We start from the raw sequence: 20395 nt of genomic DNA on the forward strand, positions 1-20395 counted from the left end.
GGGAAGGAGGGACGGAGGGAGGGAGGGAGGGAGGGAGAGAGAGAGAGACTACAGAGAGGAGTGCTAGAGGAGAGGAATTGCCTGAGGCATCTCCTGGCGGCAACTTGATTTGATGCTCTTACTATCACCATATTAATAAATCCCCAAATTTTGGGTTTGTTTGTGTTGTTGACAAGACAGATCTAAAGGAGAGGTAAACCTAGGGTTTCTCATTTATCACTCTGAGGGCCTGCAGTATGACACTGAGCCATTTAGCCTGACATGTTTTGAGGGATTGCCTGTGAATTATGGTGTGTTTTGCTGAGGGCCTTTGTACACATATACACAGGCACTGTTCTGAGTAGACCCCACCTGTAGAGGCACTAATGTCTATTTCTGAAAACCATACCCCTAGGACCTAGTGTAAGAATTTACAAAGAGCAGATTACATTTATTTTAATTTTTTATGTGTATGGTATTTTGCCTGCATGTACATCTGTGCGTCATGTGCATTCCTGGTGCTCATGGAGGCCAAAAGGGGGCATCACATTTCCTGGAACCAGAATTAACAAATTGTTGTGAAACGCAGTGTGGGGATGGGGAATCTAACCTGGGTCATCTAGAAGAGCAACCAGTGCTCCTAATCAATAAGTCATCTCTCTAGCTCTCACAGAGCATATTTTAACCAGGGTTTATAATACTAATGATATCAGGGTTACAATAATGATACCAGTTACTTGTTAACCATGCCTTATCTGAAAAGTAATTGCTCAAAGTTGAAAATAAACATTTTCCCTTTTGCTCAACAATGTTTATGAGAAAACTGTGTTTCTCTGCAGGTCAGACATGGTTGCGATGCTACATGCTGGGGCCCAGGACCCAGTGGGTGTCTTCAGACACTTCTGCATAGAGCCATTGATGAAAACAATGAGTCTACTGCCTGTTTTCTTATTCGCAGGTCTGTAAAGCCAAAGTATTTCTCTTTTTATTCAGCTTACTGCAAACTATTTTTATGTTAGGTTACCTCAGTCTTGCCATGTCTGTAGCTGGCTTTGACTTTAATAATTAAGATTATCATAGGATCACTGTGCATGTCAAGTCATCTGAGAACCAAGCTAGCTGGGGAGCCAAAAATTTCACATGCCCAGATTAAAACAATCTTCTGCTTTGCGATTGCCTTGGCTTTCAGAACAGTTCCCACTGTGGCATCAGGAAGTTAGGGTGAAGGAGACCATATGGGCTTATCTGGGCACTACCATGCCACGTGAATCATAAAAGGCTCATAACCCTCTTAGAGTGGGAAATGGAGAGGCAAGCTAACCTCGGAAACTTTATAAACCGTGGTTCTTAAAGTTTAAGGGAGTCTACAACAGCTCTGATTCCCAGGCTGCCCTAAGAACAACGAAAGAGAGGCTATGGCAGCAGCACCCATCCCTAGGGTTCGGTGCTGAGGACCAGGCTAGCAAGGTGTGGCAGTGAAGGCTTTATTGTTAGTGTGAAGCTGCTGTCTCTAGCACATTCTGCTGGGCAGGGTGGAGGGTGACCTTCTGTTTCCTTATTTCAGTGGCTGTGACGTGAATAGTCCCAGACAACCAGGTACTAATGGAGAAGGAGAAGAGGAAGCAAGGGATGGACAGACTCCCCTGCATTTGGCAGCCTCATGGGGACTAGAAGAGACGGTACAGTGTCTTTTGGAGTTTGGTGCCAACGTCAATGCACAGGTATATAGTTTTACTTTTCTGGGGAGGTGAACTTAGGGAAATTATCTCTTGTGGCAAGGGACTTTATACATCCCCAGTTCTGGACTTCTGTTTTACCATAAACCATGTTTTAATATGACAGATAGTAGTCTTTGAGTCATATAGCCTGTAATTGAATTGATTTCAGGTTAATTCTCTGTGCCGTGTTCTTTAGCATAAAGAAGGTTGTTGTACCTTGTCTCTTAGTCCAGACTTCCACACAGAATTGGCTTAGTCTCACTGAGCACTATATTTAAGACACTCCTTAATATTCTTCAGCATTCAGACCTGAGGAATGAGTAAATAAATGAATGTGTGCATATGCATGTGTGCCCCTGCATGAGAGAGAGGGAGGGAGGGAGAGAAAGAGAGACAGACAGACAGACAGACAGACAGACAGACAGAGTATTTGTGCAAGCACATGTGTTCTTGGTTGTTTTTATTTAGGCACTGTCCACTTAGTATATTTTAAAGATTTATCTACTTTTTATTTTATGTGTGTGAGTTTTTGCCAGCATGTACATAAGCGTACTAGATGTGTGCCTGGTATTAGAAGAGACCAGAAAAGGCATTACACTCTTGAAACTGGAATTGCAGTTGTAAGGCTCCTTGTAGGCACTGGAGACTGCACTGGGTCTTCTGAAAGAGCAGCCAATGTTCTTAATTGCTGAGCTATCTCCCCAGTCCCAGTATCCACATTATTTTTAAGACAGGGTCTCCAGTTGGCCTGAGACTTGGACAGCCAGGCTGCCTGGCCAGTAAAACCCGTAGTCTACCTGTCTTCCCCTCCCCAACACTAGAATTAGAATCCCATACTTTGTACATGGATCCTGAGGATCAAGCCCCATTGTAAGTTGGTAAAGCAAATACTTTACTGCCTGAGCCATCTCCCCAGCTCCAAAAACCTGTAGGGATTTACACTGAGCTATGTAATTGAGAGCTGAGGGTGGCTGTGGCTCTTCTGAAACAATGCGTTTGTTACCACTGGGGCACTGTGGTCATTAAACTGTGTGGTGGGGAGAAGCTGCCAGCCTTTTTTTTTTTTTTTTTTTTTGAGTTTTCTAGACAGGGTTTCTCTGTGTAGCTCTGGCTGTCCTCAAACTCAGAAATCCACCTGCCTCTGCCTCCCAAGTGCTGGGATTAAAGGTGTGCACCACCACTGCCTGGCCACTGCCTGCCATTTTTAGCCTCTTTAAAAATTTATTTCAGGGGGCTGGAGAGATGGCTCAGTGGTTAAGAGTACCGGCTGCTCTTCCAGAGGTCCAGAGTTCAATTCCCAGCAACCACATGGTGGCTCACAACCATCTTCTGGTGTGTCAGTGTACTCATATAAATAAATAAAAATAAACAAACAAACAAACAAACAAATAAATCTAAAAAAAATACTGATTTCAGGCTAGGCAGTGGTGGTGCAGGCGGATTTCTGAGTTCAGGTCCAGCCAGGGCTTGAACTCTACAGAGTGAGTTCCAGGACAGCCAGGGCTATACAGAGAAACCCTGTCTTGAAAAAGAGAAAACAAAAAACAAAACGAAAAACTGATTTTAAACACAGGGTCTCATAACTGAAATTTATTTTAAATTTCATCTTCCCTCCCTTTCATATTGTCTCTGAGTTTTACTTTCAACTAGACATGGGAATTTGTGTCTCCTCTCCATAGGATGCAGAAGGAAGAACACCTGTCCATGTGGCCATCAGCAACCAGCATAGTGTCATCATTCAGCTGTTGATCTCTCACCCCAGCATTGAGTTGAGTGTACGGGACAGACAAGGGCTGACCCCTTTTGCCTGCGCCATGACTTATAAGAACAATAAGGCAGCTGAGGCCATTCTAAAACGAGAGTCTGGGGCTGCTGAGCAGGTCAGTGTCTAGCCCCCACCATTCACCCCAGCAGAACTTCTATTGCCACTAACTAAACAGTTCCCTTCTACACAAAGATACTTGTTTTGAAATTAAACTCCCCTTTTCTGAACACTTAACTGTTACAGTGTCCTGTGCCTGCTGACTGGGGTGTGACTATGTTCTCCTGTATTTCAGCCACTTGGCAATAGATAGATGTGTTGGGAAGGGAGCTCAAACGAAGACTTAGCATTAGAATTCTGTGGGTGTGTAGCTGGGCTCACTCTCTGCATTTGCTGGATGCTTTAATAATGAATGTTTGCAAAATATTAAAACTGAATTCAAGGTAGTTGTGATATTGGGTGGCTTTCTGAGTGTTTTGAGGTGTTTTTACTTAGCACATTAATTTTCCTTGTTCTTTGCCATTTCTTTATCATCTGCTAAGTCCTGGTTTCAACTTGTTTATCTTTAATAGTTTGTGGGAAATGAGGGTAGTGACTGATGTATGGTAAAAGCTGGAATAGGTTTATCAGGTCAGTTCCACAGAAACCTGATTCCAGCTCACTTAAAGGATGTTGCCAAGATTTACAAGTAGCCATTTATGGATAAAATGAGATGTGAGGCCTGCATAAAATGCAGTCCTGGCATGACGATGACTGCTTATTAGCAGCTATCAGGCTTTGGTACCTTACCTTTCTTTATCATTTTCCTAAGTGTTAAAGTTGCCCTTAACATTAATTTTGCCCACACACAGACTGAGTGTAAGACAGTCATGAATGGGGACAGACCTCTCACATTTCTCCATCTATTATGACACTGGTACTACTGATCTGAGTCCTCTGCAGATCACAGTACACGTGGAGGGGGCGCTGATGGTAATGCAGAGTGTGGAGTGTGTTGTCCTCTCTTGAGCACTGGTACTAGTGAGCACTGGTTCCTGTAACTACAACCCATGCTTGGGCTTGACTTGAGGAATCTTCTGGCTACTTGATACTTGTCCGGCATGCTGCTGGCTGCCTCTCATTGTGTGTTACTCTGAAGCTTAAGAAGATTTCTAAAGCCTGTTCGGCTGCTCAGGGATCAAGATGGGTATCTAGTTTGGTCAAAGCAGAGGCCTTACAACTTACTTGTCACATTTGCTTCCTCCTGAGCAGCCTGCCACTCAAGTGCCTTCCTCTGTCTCTCACTTAGTCCCCTCTTGGCATTCCATGTCTGGTTCCTATTGTAGGAGGGTCCAGGGCAGCACAGCAGCTCCCTTCTAACCACATTCATGTGTGCGTGTGGTTGTGTTGGAGCTCTGGAACTGAGGAAGGATCCCGTTCTATAAGGGGAACTGGCTAATAGTGTGATTCTTTCTCGTTTGTTGCTGTAGGTGGATAACAAAGGTCGGAATTTTCTTCATGTGGCAGTTCAGAACTCTGACATTGAAAGTGTCTTGTTCCTGATCAGTGTCCAGGCCAATGTGAACTCCAGAGTCCAGGATGCTTCCAAGTTGACTCCTCTGCACCTTGCTGTTCAGGCAGGCTCAGAGATCATTGTCCGAAATCTGGTAAGCCTCAAGGAAGCATAAGAAGCTGAGTGTGTTTTACAGTGTGTGCAGAAGTTGTCCTTCAAGCTATTCTGAATGAAAGGCATGAATATGGGAACTAAAGCAGTCCACCCAGGAAGACAGATGTGTCAAGACGTTGCAAGTCCCAAGTGTCCTGATGGACATGCTGGGAGTAAGATAGTGTCAGGCCTTGAGAGCCAAGGAGGATTTAATAGACAACAGAAAGAGAATGGAGGTCAGCTGTGTTGCCTGCCTGCTACCAAGAATTCAGTTGATACTTTCCCTCCTCCCTCCTTCCCCTCCCTCCCTTTCCATCTTTTTTTCCCTACCTAGCTGACCTGGAACTCTATGCAGACTAAACTGGCCTCAGAATAACAGACATTCACCTACCTCTGCCTTCCTCCTCCCAAGTTCCACCATGCCCACATAAGCTGAGACTTAAGTGAACCATCTCTTGATTCTCCAGAAAGAAAATTTTGTTTATAATAAAGAGTAAGTTAGAATCCCCCTAGGGTCTTAGATAGCAACTCATGCAATTAGAATTGAGCTTAAGCCAAAAGCCTGACTTTTCTAGCACAATATTATGTTAGAAAGGGAACAAACCCAGTTAAGAAAGGGTGTGATGATTGGGCATGGTGTGTGTCAGTATTTTAGATAGGGGGAGTTTATTTGAAATTTGAGAATTATAAGCATTATGGACATTCTTGCATAGTACAATGAATATCGTTGTATTACTTTGCAATTATAATATACTAAAGTCTTAGAATTCCTGTGTCCCAAGGAATAGCCATTGAACATAATGGTAGATAATTTGCCTTTTGCACAGGTTTTGCTGTGTTTGCCTCAGTAGGAAGATGTGCAAGATACTCATGCACTCCCTCTCTGCCAGGAGGGTAGATTGTTAGTCTCTGAAATAAGAGACCAGGCTGTAGACTTGGCCTACTAATGGGGCCTTAAGTTATGGGGCAGGCTGATTGAGTAATCAACTTGAACAGCTTCTTGCAGGAGCCAAGGTGAATGAATTAACCAAGCATCGTCAGACTGCTCTCCATCTTGCTGCACAGCAGGACCTGCCCACCATCTGCTCAGTCCTCCTAGAAAATGGAGTGGACTTCGCTGCTGTGGACGAGAATGGAAATAATGGTAATTCCTAGGCAACCCCTTATGTGTAGTGTTGTGTGCTCTACACTGGAGAATGCTACACCACCCTCAGGAAGGTTGGCTTCTATGGGAGCGGAGCTCTACAGAGACAGCACCCAGCACACCCGTCTTGACACTAAGCAGCTTCCCAACTTGATTGCAACCATGATAGTCTAAAGTGGTTGGATTTTTAATTACATTTTCAAAAGGATTTTATTTTAAAATTACTTTAAATTAGGTGAAGGGGAAAGTCACTTGAATCCAAGTGTCCTCAGAGGCCAAGGCATTAGACTCTCCTGGAATTGGAGTGAGTTCCAACGCCTGACTTTATGCTAGGAATTGGACTAAGATCCTCTGTAAGAGCAATATATGCTCTTAGCTTCTGAACCATCTCTATAGCCCAGTGATTATTTCTTTTTTATATGTGTTTCTGCAGGACAATTTATAGGAGTTAGATCTTTTATACATGTGGGTCTTGGGGATTAAATTTAGGTCTTCAGGCTTGGTGGCAAGTCCCTTTACCCACTGGTCCATGTCTCGTGTGTGTGTGTGTGTGTGTGTGTGTGTGTGTGTGTGTGTGTGAGTGATGTCTGAGCCACAAGCATGGGGAAGGTGGTGGTGGTAGGGGAGAGCATAAGAGCAAGCGCTAGTTGGTAATGGAGGACAGCGATACCTGTCCTCCAGCAAGGCCACACCTCCTAATCCTTCCCCAAAAGTTGTACCAACTGGAGATCAAACTTTCAAATATTTGATCCTATGGGGGTCATTCTTATTCAAATCACCACATCGAGAGACAAAGCAAACACAGAGACAAGAGGTAGCTTTCTGTGAAGCTATTAAATCTCATCTTTGAAACCACCAGTATAGAAAGCAAGGCTTGTGAGATTGCATTGATGACTCATGGTGGGGAGGAGAGGCAATATGAAAGGATAGTTCTGGGGCTGGCGAAATGGCTCAGTGGGTAAGAGCACTGACTGCTCTTCCGAAGGTCCTGAGTTTGGACCCCAGCAACCACATGGTGGCTCACAACCACCCATAGTGAGATCTGACACCCTCTTCTGGTGCGTCTGGCCCGACAAGTGGGGCCAGCAGAGGTCGTGAGTTCAATTCCCAGCAGCCACACACATGATGGCTCACGGCCATCTGTACAGCTATAGTGTACTCATACACATAAAATAAATAAATCTTTAAAAAAAAAAAAAAGGATAGTTCTGTACTTGGCTGGCCAGTTCTCTGACTGGGTACATTTGGGTGGGGTAGAGAGGAGGAGATGGATTTTTCTGTCTGTGCTTTGGGACTCCCACAGTAAGAGAATTTTCTCCCCAGCTCTTCATCTTGCGGTCATGCATGGTCGACTCAACAATATCCGAGCTCTTCTGACAGAGTGTACAGTGGATGCTGAAGCCTTTAACCTGAGGTGAGTGTGTCTGGTTGGCCCCAAGCACAGAGCAGGTCTCTGAGACCTAGCCCATTGCCTCCCTGGGCCCAAGATGCACCTCAGCAGCTTTTAGTTCCATGGCAATTTTAATTTTATAATAAATATTATATGTCCTTTAGGTTTAGTTAAGATCACAGAGTTTAGAAAATTCCTTCTTTTGTGTGGCAGATCTGACAGATACATGTCTAACCTTTGCAACTCATTTCATCAGAGGCCAGTCACCACTACACATTCTGGGACAGTATGGCAAAGAAAATGCAGCAGCCATCTTTGATCTCTTCTTAGAGTGTATGCCTGAGTATCCTCTGGACAAACCAGATGCGGAAGGCAACACAGGTATGTGAATAAAGTATCCGACTCTCAGCATCTGTCCAAGAGCCCAGCCGTGGAATTTGGTGTCCGACATCTAAAGTGCTTCAGTATCCAGGACCACATCCCTATGACATTGGAACCCTTCCATGTTCCCATTTCAGTAGAGATAAGATGTAACCAAGATTCGGGAGGCTCTAGGAAATATGCTTCAGTTACTGTAACATGCTTGAAAGAAGTAGCAAGTTCTATCCAGGTGTCTTCTTGAGAAGAGCAATGTGCAGGCCTCTCCAGGAGCTCACTTTGATGGGATTTTGACATAGTTTTATTATTAGGTTACTTAAGGAATATCTTGCCCTGGTTGTAGCATAAGAGGCAGATAGGAAAAGACTTGTATCCAGTTTCAAGTGTCTCATTGTGTTACATTTTAGTAAAGTGGCTGGCCTCCTTACCTGTTCTCATTTGATAATGGAGTTCAGAGCCCCAAAATTTAATGAAGTGTCTGGTAAGAAGCAGTCAAGGGAACTGCTGCTAGTTGTAACTGTGTAGAGAAGAATAGAATAGCTAGGTCAGAACCTGGCTTCCTGCTGGGCCAGTACTTCAGACAAAAAGAGGCTTCTTAGGGTAGAAGAACATTCTTGAACATTTCTATACTGATTTTTATTTCTCTGTATGTACTAAAATCTCAGGCCTTTTACATTTAGACTGCAAAGAGCTTTGTCTTTATTGTAAAAGCTGTGATTTTTGACTAGGGAAGCAGCTGAGAAGTGGTTTTCCCTGTGTTCCCTACTCAAGTAGGAAAGTGTGTGCAGTGTTAATACCATCTGGCTTCTGACTGGGCTCTTTTTTGGAAAACATTGCAGATTGTCCCTGGAGTTCTTACAAGTCCTTGGTAGTATATGTCTACCAAATACCCTGCCAGTAGCCAGCTAGGGCTGGTGGGAAGCAGCCTGATGTGTGATTTTGTTTTCTAGTGCTGCTCTTAGCATACATGAAAGGGAATGCCAACTTGTGCCGTGCCATCGTTCGGTCTGGGGTTCGCCTTGGGGTGAATAATAATCAAGGAGTCAACATTTTCAACTACCAGGTTGCCACTAAGCAGCTTCTGTTTAGATTATTAGGTAAGTGGCATACTTGCTGAACCTCCTCTACAACTATAGTTATCTATAGGTGGCTGTGTACAAGTATGGGTAATCTTTAAATCTCATAATTTACTCTGAGATCTGAAACTGCTGTTTCCAGGCATCATGTAAGGCTCTTTCTATGAAAGGAGAAAGGGGCTGGACAGTGGTGGCGCACGCCTTTAATCCCAGCACTTGGGAGGCAGAGGCAGGCGGATTTCTGAGGCCAGCCTGGTCTACAGAGTGAGTTCCAGGACAGCCAGGGCTACACAGAGAAACCCTGTCTCAAAAAAAAAAAAAAAAGAAGAGGAAAAAAAAGAAAGGAGAAAAGATCTTTTCAGAGTGTTTAACATTCCTCTCATTTTCCTCATTTCTCCTAAACGTTTAAGATGTCCACAAACTCTCAGCTGGTCATACTGACTAAGCCTCCTGGCTAGTTTTATTTATTTAATACTTTTTAAAGACATATTTGTGTGAGTGTTTTGTCTGCATGTGTGTATGTGTGCCGTATGCATGCTTAGTGCCTGTGGAGGTCAGAAGGAGGCATCAGAAATACAGTTTCTTAAGTGTCCATTTAAAATTGTTTAGAGGGCCAGCAAGATGGCGCAATAGGTAAAGTGCTTGCTGCATAAGCCTGGTGACTGAGCTCTGCCCAGAAGCCCATGTAAAGGGGGGAGAGAACTGACTCCACAGAGCTGTCCTCTGATCGCCACACACACACACACACTGTGGCACACTCACACTGCTTTATCCTTAAGGATTTTGTTAAACAGCATAGAGAGATGACCTAGTGCTGGCCGCTCCTTGAGAATCCACTTCCCTTTCCCACATCTACATAGTAGCTCACAGCCATTTATAATTCCAGTGTCAAAGGATCTGACACACCTCTCCTGCCATCCTTTACGTATATATATGGTACAAAGACATACATGCAGATAGAATGCCCATAAATATAAAAATAAAATGAAAGAAAAGGTTTTTTTGGAGGAAAAAAATACATTTATTTTTAAAGGATTTTTAAATTTATGTGAACTTGTGTACTTGTTTATATGCATCTCTTTCTGCAGGTGCCCTTAAAGACCAGAGGGATTGAAGTCCTTAGCCACTGAGTCATCTCTCTAGCCCTGCTAATAATAAACGTGTGTGTGTGTGTGTGTGTGTGTGTGTGTGTATGTGTGCGCGTACACACTTTTTTTTTTTTTTTCAGAAAGCTTTGTATTTTTAGTTTTTCAAGACAGGGTTTCTCTGTGTAGCCCTGGCTGTCCTGGAACTCACTCTGTAGACCAGGCTGGCCTCGAACTCAGAAATCCGCCTGCCTCTGCCTCCCAAGCGCTGGGATTAAAGGTGTGCGCCACCACTGATTTTCCCTAAGCTATATACTTGGTCAGTCTTTTCAGCACTCAGCAGGCAGGTGCCTGTGGCAGTGCTGCTTCCATGTGACCAACCCACTTGCCACTCCTCCCTGTCCAGAGTCACAGCTCTCTACCCAGGACATTTGCCTACTTAGGAAGTGCTGCTGCAGCTTTTCTGTATTAGTTCTTCAGGCCATCTCTCTGTTGGTCCCACCAGACTGAGTCACTCCAGAAATCTGGGAATCCCTGTGTCTCTTTGTTGTTCACACATCCCACACGTCTGTTCAAACAACCCCCAAACCCACAGATTCTTCCTCCTCGTTTCCTTTGTTTTGGTTCCCTCCACTATGCTGCCAGCCCTTCAGCCTTACCAGGTTTTCTGTGGCGTGGTCTCTGCTGTCCTCACTGTATGCTGCCCTTTACTGCTGAGCTGCACTTCCAGCTGGGTTTCCTTTTTGCTCCAGCCTGCCTGGCAAGTGCTTGTTCTCCAGGCTCCTCTGAAGGTATTCCTGACCAGTTGGAATGTCACACCCTTCCCAAAATCTAATGCAGCCTGCTGCTTCATGTCCTACTCCTGGAGTCTGGTCTAATCAACATCAGTTTAACAAGCAGTCTTTGGAATGTTACAGATATGCTCTCCAAGGAGCCTCCATGGTGTGACGGCTCCAACTGCTATGAATGTACTGCCAAGTTTGGAGTCACAACGCGGAAACATCACTGGTAAGATCCCACTGTCGTGTGCAGAGGAGTAGAGACTTCAACTGATGTTATCACGTCCATTCTTGCCCACGATGAGCCATGAACCCTTCAGAGCCTTAGCCTTCAGGGGAGAAATGTGGGGAGGTGATAGAACTAACGGAGCAGGATCCCCGTATGAAGAGAGAGGGGAGAGAGGAGCACTCAGACTTGTCACTTTTCTGGGGGCTAAGGTTCATCACTGCCTCACAGGGTGCCAAGGACTAGACAGCATCTATGCTTCATGTTTGCTTTAGCTTAGCTACTCACTTGTATTTTGTTAAGAACTAAAAATTATGCTTGAATTGGTGTGACTTGCCTGGTAGTTGGCAGAGTTGGCCACAGATGCCAGAGACTGGGCTGACCATTTAGAACCAGTCTGCTTTCCAGTGCCTCTCATATTTCTTTCTTTGCCTCCACAGTCGTCACTGCGGCCGTCTTCTTTGCCATAAATGCTCGACCAAGGAGATCCCTATTATAAAGTTTGACCTGAACAAGCCTGTGCGGGTGTGCAACATTTGCTTTGATGTACTGACTCTGGGTGGAGTCTCTTAGTGAGGCCCCAGGAGGATCCAGGCCTGCATCCCCTGGCACCTCCCCAGCAGCTGCTCTACTCACCAGCCTGCCTCCTACCCAGAGCAAGAGCTGGCAGTTGTCTTCCTGCGGCAGAAGACCATGGCGTGATCCCTGATTGTTTCAAACGATTTTATATGACTGTCAGTGTGTCAGACTGTGGTCTATTGCACTAGATGTCTCACTGGTTGGACCAAGCCAGTTTAGCCTGCGTGTCAAATGTGATAGGAATCAGCTAGCAGCACACAAGGACACTTGGAGACAATGGTCCCTTCTGGTAACGTAGCGTCCATCTCAGAGAATTCACAAAGTCTTCCTGCCTGGGCTGACTTAGAGGCAGAGCCTGATAGAGCAGAGAGCGGCTGCTAGATGAGAGCTGGTTACTCTAGGGTGGTGGCTACCCTAAGTGGCTCTGGCTTCTAATGCACAGTGTTTTCATAAAGATAATAGGAACCTCTTGCCCTCAAGTCTTTTCTTTCTTTAAGCTAAGCTGTATTTTTAGTGAGCTGCCCTTTTAAAAAGGTGAAATCTTTCTAACAGGGTTCAAAGATGAGAGCTGAAAAATTGTGGCCTTAACAACTGAAAGCTTTACCAATGTTGCTGCTGCTGGGTGCCAGAATGCCTGTGGTAGCTTGACACCCAGCAGCTGTCTCATCCTCTCGTCTTGCTGCGTCCTGTCTGTGGAGTCCTCAGTCGCTGCCACTTGAGTGGTGGAAGAAATGCACTTTGACTGTGCTGCACTTTTTCTAGAGCTGTATCATTGGTGAATCCAATTCAAAAATCCATGTTCAAGAATGCCATCACATACTCTTCTATCAGTGGTTCTGATGGCCAGCTTGGACTGGACTTCAGCACACACTAATCTTAAAGGGAAAATTGCCGAGAAGGAAGACATTCACACTGATGAGAAAGGAGATGGCTGTGACTTTCGTCCAGGTCCTCTCTCCCTGACACACCCTTCCTGCTAAAACCTTGCCTTGCATGTTGAGTGCTAGTGGTACCAGTTCTGGGTAGCACTGTGCCTCAGCAGAGCCAAGTAGCCCAAGACCCTGGCCAACTATGAACAGCCTGTTTTAGGAATTTGGCTGAAATGACAAGTGGGGCTCCGAAGCATAGGTCTTTGGTTCCTCCTGCTACCCATTCTACCCCTGGGATGCAGGGCCTCTTTCTTTTTAAAGTTTGGCCAGTGTTTTGGGTTGTTTCTGTTTGGGAATTTTAATTTTTTTATTTTATTATATTGCACACTGAAAAAGAAACTTATACCACTGTTTTTTGTTTTTAAGAAACAAAAACACAACTGCTCTGAGACTCTGAGATGAACAATATTTGGTCATAGAGATTAACTGTCAATCACTCGCACTGATGTTTTGAGACATTTGATAACCCTACGTTACTTGCATTAATGGAGTATGGGTGTATGAATAAAAGGGACTTCTTTTGGCATCACTTTCTTTCTTGGATAGTGGTATGCTCTCTGTTGCTGTAGAGTTAGATATCTTACTGCCTAAATATGTATAAAATGTGCTGAGAAACCAGTGTGCTACTTTCTAAAAATACTTCTGTGATTTATATGTATGCTTTTTATGTTAACATTAGCTTGTACACAGTGTTTAAAAGGAAGAGTTACTTGGAAGAGTGCCATTGTCCCCCAGCCTGCGACTTACTTCATACAGAATTTTTATGGAAACATTTAGTCGGTCTTGGCCAACAACTATAGGAAGTATGTAGTCAGTTTCCAATTGTTATTGCCTAAAAAGGGCCACAGAGACCTAGAGTTAAGTTGATACTATGATCCTTTAATGGGGAAGGTAATAATGGTTTGGTTATGAACCAGGGTGGTCAGTGCACATACACCTGTCCTTTGTTTATTCTGGAGAGGGGGAAATAGGGAATTGGGATGAAGCTGATCCTTCTGTCCTTGCCCTACTGCACCAGTTTCAGTAACAGTCTTGCCCTTAACTGTTCTTACAATCTCAAGATCATGCCTAAAACATATGTAGGTTCAAGCTTCTGTCCCTTCAGAGTTCAGTGCAGTGATCAGTGGTGGCTGAGAGGGGCTGTGTGACTGGGCATTGGTAGCCATGCTGTAGATGTGGCTCAGGCATTCTTCCCTAGCCCCAGTCCCCCTGACCATGCCATGCTCACTGTGCTGCTCTCCTGCTGTACACTGCCCTGGCCAGGACCAGACTTACTACTGTGTGTGTCTCTCCTGTGCTTTCTCTATGCTGAAAATTGCTTAGCTATTCCTGCTCAGTCTTAGTCAGTACCTTAAGAACTAGCAGCAAAACTTCATTTATTCATTTAAAAAGTTGTCAGTTGTGAATGAGCCAATCGGGAAGAATCAACTTTACTGAAATACAATTGTTGCATCAGTTAACACTGCTGTGCTCACCTAGCTTTTTAACTGCCTCCTGTTCATCACGACTCTGCTGTACGGTATATCATTAAGGTACAGACCATGTGCTTAAACTTAAACTAATTTGCTGTGATCCTCCAGCACAGCAGTGTCCCACAAGCTTAAGTGCCTACACTGAGGACTCCCTTGTTTCCAGTTGTCTTCATTGGTGTCTCACTCAGTGATGTGTTGTTAGAACACGAGTTTTGGGCCTATTCCACCCCAATAGCCAATTCAGTCCAGGCTGAATATTAGACTGCTCAGTTCATCTGCCATATTCTCTCCAAGGAGTGGGGTCCACATGATGTTTTTGTCCTCTACCTCAGAGCCATGAGTTGTTTCAGCGTCCTCCCTCTCCTTGAATGGGTCTTTCATGAAGCTGGGTGTGTGGGGTTTCACCACCCTGCCCAATTTGTGCCCATCCCCCATACTGAACCATTCCTGCACTAGTCTTGTTTGCAGGCAAGGGGTGGAGGACAGGCCTCCATCTAGGATTTCCTTACCTGGAGAAAAAAAAAAAAGTGGCTGAACTACCGAATGCTTAGGGCGGAGAGGAAGCAACAACAGCACGTAAATGTCTGTCTCCCTCACAGATATGGCTTCCCTCGGGATCAGCCCCTAGAGCCACCTGAAGCTCCAGAGCTGCCCTGCCAGCCCAGCAGAAGCAGCTCAGCAAAGGCTTCTGAGCGATGCTCACTGCACAGAAGCGACCTAGTGAGAAACTGAGTGTGTGACCGGTTAACTCAATGTACAACTCCCAGATGTCATAGATGCCTTAAAGACTTCCTCTGGAGGATCATTGCCTCTTGCCTGGAATAAATAATGTATTAACTCTTACAACTGACAACATTGGTTTTCTACAGTGAGGGAGTCTGGAGACCCCTGGGCTTACTGACTTGCCAGTTTGGCAGCTGTGTGGAACTGGGCCTTCCATGACTTCCTTATGGTACCAAGGACAAGGCGGCAGCAGCTGGGCCAAAACTGCAGGCAGGTGTCTGTAGAGACCACTCTGGCTCTCAGACTACTCTGCTGGTGCTCAGTGTGGGAACGACGGCATCAAAACTGGGACCATGGCGCTTAGCAGCAGTGTTTCTTTGGAGTCTGTGTAATGGAATGTATTTTTCAAATATTGATATTTTGATTTTCTGTAATAATTCCTTACAATAAAAATGAAGTAAAATTGTGAATTTAAAGTGTAAACTTTAATTAAAGATATTTATAGCTACTGCTAAGCCAGAAGTACCAGTAAACATTAAAAAACAATTTCTAAAAATTGATAATGTGAGGACCAGAGAGTTGGCTGAGTGGTTAAAAGTAAAATGCTACAGAGGATCTGGCTTCCATTCTCAGCACTCATATGTACGCTCACAACCTCCTCAGGCAGCAGGCATACAAGTAATACACAGATGTACATGTAGGTAAAATACTCATACCCATAAAATAATAAAAGTAAATCTGAAAAAATATATTTAAAATTGGTTTGTGAACAAATATCTTGAACAGCGACCCTCACCATTCCCTATTCTAGCATTCCACGTGACACATACTGACAGACCTCACAAGCGTTTTGTGCAGTGACCCAGCTGCTGCATTCCTGCCTCATTAGTGCAAGCTTATGGTGATACATGTGACTGCTGATGCAAAATCAGCTACCTGCACCATGGAAGTTGTCCAGAGAACCCTACATTCCTTTACTCCAAGTATTCACCATGATATTCTCCCTACAGGCCAAGATTTAAAAGGGTGGGGGCAGGGGGTGATGGCACTGTGGGCTTCTGATGATATCAGGGAAGGTTTAAGAGTCTGCAGATTAAAATCTGGTTCATAAAGTCCTCGAGTCTAGTACCAAAAATGAAAATCTAGTGAGTGAACCTTCAGAATACTTACTTGGACTAATGTGTTCTTTTTCTACCAGTCTTATAACTGCCCCTAACTCAGGCTACTAGCTTTAGTGATCTAACTCATTCTGAATGGGCTTCTTAGGACCTTGGCTGGTCCCACCCCCTTTAATCCTAGTACTCAGGAACCAGGTGCAGGGCTGGGTAGAATTCAGAACAAGGTCCTTGACCAGCTCATTGAGCTTTGCCTGGAAGTACAAGCATAGATATGTTCATAGTCCATGAAAATACGGCAGTGAATCAGTCCACTGTGACTGATGGTCCATGGTTCAGGCCCACAATGGTAGATGCTTTTTGGAGGGTGGGGCACAGGGTCCCACTATAGCCCTGGATGGCCTGGAACTTGCTATGTAGTCTCGAATTCAAGGATCTGCCTTGTCTACCTACTGAGTGCTAGGATTAAAGGGTTGCACCACCATGCCCACAATAGTTGAACACCAAGCGCAGAGCTGGGCAAAAGTTGAAATCTACTCTGTGGGCCTATGGATGATGAAGATACCCAGGCTGGGTGGGTAAGGGATAAATAGGAGAGGGCTGCAGAGATGGCTTAGCGGGTAAGAGCATTGACTGCTCTTCCAGAGGTTCAATTCCCAGCAACCACATGGTTGTTTACAACTGTCTGTAACTCCAGTTCCAGGGCTTCTGACATCCTCACACAGACAGACATGTAGGCAAAACACCAATATGCATTAAATAAAAATAAATAAAACAGGAGACTAATGGAGGGAGGGAACTATTTTCCCGGCAGAAGGAAGGGTTTCTGTGGAAACACCGTAGGGACTACAGAAACTGGAAAGCAGGGCACTTAGGGAGGGAAGAGATGCCAGAGCAAAGCCAGATAGGCAATGTAGAGGACTCCTCTGGCAGTGCTGTATGTGATCCTCAAAGATATGGGGAGCCCCTGAGAGGTTTAAGTGGGGATTTCCCTGAAGAAAGATGGCCAATCACAGCAGGGAAGAGGCTGCAACAGCAGTACTTGTCGGCCTTCTGGAGACCAGGAGGAGGAAGGACAGAGAGGAAGAGCTAGCAGGCAGGACATACGGGTATACATTGGCCTGCCAGGAGTTCTGAACACCTGCTAGACTTTTCCCTGGGCAGGATGTGGATGGCGGTACTAGTCATGCTGAAATCAACTTGGGAGGAAAGGGTGTATTTTACCTTACACTCCAGATAATAGTTCACCACTGAGGGGAATCAACAGGAGCTCAGTGAAGCAGAAACTATAGAGCAATGCTGCTAGCTGGCTTGCTCAGCTGCCACCTTTTTCTTCCTGTTTAAAGACAATCTTGCTATGTATCCCTGGCTGTCCTAGAACTCGATCTGTAGAACAGATTGGTCTCAACATTGGAGATCCTCCTGTTTCTACATCCCAATGCTGGCTTCAGCTACCTCTCTTGTATAGCCAGGCCTACATGTAGAAGTAACCTGTAAAAGTCTCTGAGGCTCACTGCCTCAGTCTGCTGACCGAGCCCTAGACACTTCCAGCCTCCACACAACCTTATGTAGGCCTAGAATGTTTGCAGCCTCCGAGACTTGCTGCTGAATAAACTTACCCCACATTCTAGTTCTTTCTGATCTCTGGCTAGCTGGTTCATTCAGTTATTCTGGCTCAAACTTCTCTCCAAGCTGAGTTACTCAATTTGACTTCTCTCTTTCAGTCTTGCCTGAATTGCCCCTGCTTGGCCTCATACTAACGTTGCCAATATGTTCTAATCATCTGGCTCCTTCTCATTCTCTGCCTTGATCTGTCGTCACCTGTGCCTTGCTTGTTCTCTCTCTGCAACCTGTCTCTGTACAACTGTCCCACTGAAACTGTTTCCTCTCTCTCCTCACACTGCTCTCTTAATAAGCTTCCCTTTCCTCTCTTGTGAGAGTTGGGCATATCCTATTGTCAAATCAGTCTCTGATTCATCACTTTGTCTGTCACTCAATTAGACATCACTTTTAAACATGGATGTTTCCTTGTACAAATTAATTTTACCTTTATTATTTGGGATTAAAGATGTGTCCTAAGGGCTGAGCCATACCACAACTTAGAAACACAATCTCAAGGTTTACAGTGTGATCAAATATCCTACAAAACCCACCTGCTCAAGGGTGACACAGCCTACAGTGGCTGTGTCTCACTTTCTATTAGCAATTAAAGAAAACACCAAGTCTCCATGCATACACAGAGGGACCATAAAGGGACCAGGCATGGTGCTTCACACTTTTAATCTCAGTAGAAAGCAGAGGCAAGCAGAATCTCTGAGTTCGAGGCCAACTTGATCTATACAATAAATTCAAGGGAAGCCAGGGCTACATAAATAAATCCTGTTTTGATGTTTTAAGAAGAATGAAAGAAGGAACTCCACCAGCCCAGTGGCTCTGGTTGCTTCCAGTCTGTCTGAGCCAGCCAGTGCCCTGAGCTTGGGCAAAAGCTCCGCAGCCAGTCCCAAAAGACCCAGAGGAAGCTCCATTCCTAGGTGCTCTAACAAGCCCAGGGTCACAGGATCCCAGAGTCACAGAATCACAGAGACAGCTTGACTCTGAGGAATTCTGACACAACCAGGATCACAGGAAGGACAGGCTCCAGTCAGATTTAGCAAGGGCAGTTAGCACTAGAGATAACTCTAGATGATTCGGGCAAGTGTAAGAAGATAAGCAACACAAACCAAGGTTACTTGGCATCATCAGAACCCAATACTCCCACCATAGCAAGTCCTGGACACACCATCACACGGGAAAAGCAAGACTCAGAAATAAAATCACTTCTCATGATGATGATACAGGACTTTAAGAAAGACATAAATAACACCCTCAAAGAAATACAAGAGAACACAGGTAAACAGCTAGAAGCCCTTCAAGAAGAAACACAAAAACCCCTTAAAAAAAAACTACAGGAAAACACAAACAGGTGAAGGAAATGAGCAAAACCATCCAGAATCTAAAAATTGAAATAGAAAACAATAAAGAAATCAGAAAGAGAGACAACCTTGGAGATAGAAAACCTAGGAAAGAAATCAGGAGTTGTAGATGCAAGCATCACCAACAGAATACAAGAGATAGAAGAGAGAATCTCAGGGGCAGAAGACACCTTAGAAAACATTGACACAACAGTCAAAGAAAATGCAAAAAGCAAAAAGCTCCTAATCCAGAACATCCAGGAAATCCAGGATGCAAGGAGAAGACCAAACCTAAGGATAATAGGTATAGAAGAGAGTGAAGACTCCCAAGGTAATATCTTCAACAAAGTTATAGAAGAAAACTTCCCTAACCTAAAGAAAAAATCCCCATGAACATACAAGAAGCCTACAGAACTCCAAATAGACTGGAACAGAAAAGAAATTCCTCCCGTCACATAATAATAAAAACACTAAATGCACTAAACAAAGAATTTTAAAAGCAGTAAGGGAAAAAGGTCAAGTAACATATAAACGCAGGCCTATCAGAATTACACCAGACTTCTCAACAGAGACTGAAAGCTAGAAGATCCTGGGCAAATGTCATACAGACCCTACAAGAACACAAATGCCAGCCCAGGCTACTATACTCAGCAAAACTCTCAATTACTACTGATGGAGAAAACAAGATATTCCACGACAAAACCAAATTTACACAATATCTTTCCAAAAATCCAGCCCTATAAAGGATAGTAGATAGAAAACATCAACATAAGGAGCAAAACTACACCCTAGAAGAAGACAGAAAGTAATCTTTCAACAAATCCACACAAACCTAATTCCACTTCTTACAACAAAAACAACAGGAAGTAACGATTACTTTTTCTTAATATCTTAATATGAAAATTAATATTACGAACATATCCTAATCGATTGAAATCCAAAAACATGAGGAACTAGAAATTTGTTGATTGTCATCCAATGGCCTAATTTGGTAATTGGAGAAATAGATCCAATATTATATAATTCATATACACTTTTAGCTTGTTTGTTTGTGACAGTGTCTTGCTGTGTACAACATAATGGTCTTGAGATCTTGTTTCTCCTATCTCAGCCTCTCTATAAGTAGTATTGTTTATTTCATGTTTTTACAATATACTATGGTTTTCAGAACAGCTTACATATTTTAAAAGTATTTATATACCCAAAAGTAATGTAGATAATTAAATTGGGAGGGGGCTTGTAAGAGAACAAACAGTGAGACTGAATGCTTTGCTTGATGTTTATAACTCTTGTATCAAGTTACCACAGTAAGAGCCAAGATTTTAAGCTCTACTAAATAGAAAACAAACAAACAAACAAAAAGACTTTATATATTTAGGTTCATTTAAGAAAATATTAGTAGTGATATATTATTTTGAAATATACAGTTAATACGTTTGGAGTT

General features: G+C 44.0%; 1 protein-coding gene across 1 annotated transcript in view; it reads left to right on the top strand.

Annotated features, from left to right (window-relative positions):
- Ankfy1 (ankyrin repeat and FYVE domain containing 1) overlaps nt 1-15355 on the top strand; it is a 75232-nt gene extending 59877 nt beyond the window's left edge. The window contains exons 16-25 of the mRNA XM_031352751.1: nt 819-937; nt 1544-1700; nt 3377-3577; nt 4929-5105; nt 6101-6248; nt 7572-7662; nt 7895-8019; nt 8967-9113; nt 11095-11185; nt 11623-15355. Of these exons, the coding sequence (XP_031208611.1) occupies nt 819-937; nt 1544-1700; nt 3377-3577; nt 4929-5105; nt 6101-6248; nt 7572-7662; nt 7895-8019; nt 8967-9113; nt 11095-11185; nt 11623-11755 (1389 nt within the window). The 3' untranslated portion in view covers nt 11756-15355. The remainder of the gene's footprint in view (nt 1-818; nt 938-1543; nt 1701-3376; nt 3578-4928; nt 5106-6100; nt 6249-7571; nt 7663-7894; nt 8020-8966; nt 9114-11094; nt 11186-11622) is intronic.
- Nucleotides 15356-20395: the final 5040 nt, after the last annotated feature.

This window comes from Mastomys coucha, unplaced genomic scaffold, assembly GCF_008632895.1.
Source record: "Mastomys coucha isolate ucsf_1 unplaced genomic scaffold, UCSF_Mcou_1 pScaffold5, whole genome shotgun sequence".
Classification (NCBI taxonomy): domain Eukaryota; kingdom Metazoa; phylum Chordata; class Mammalia; order Rodentia; family Muridae; genus Mastomys; species Mastomys coucha.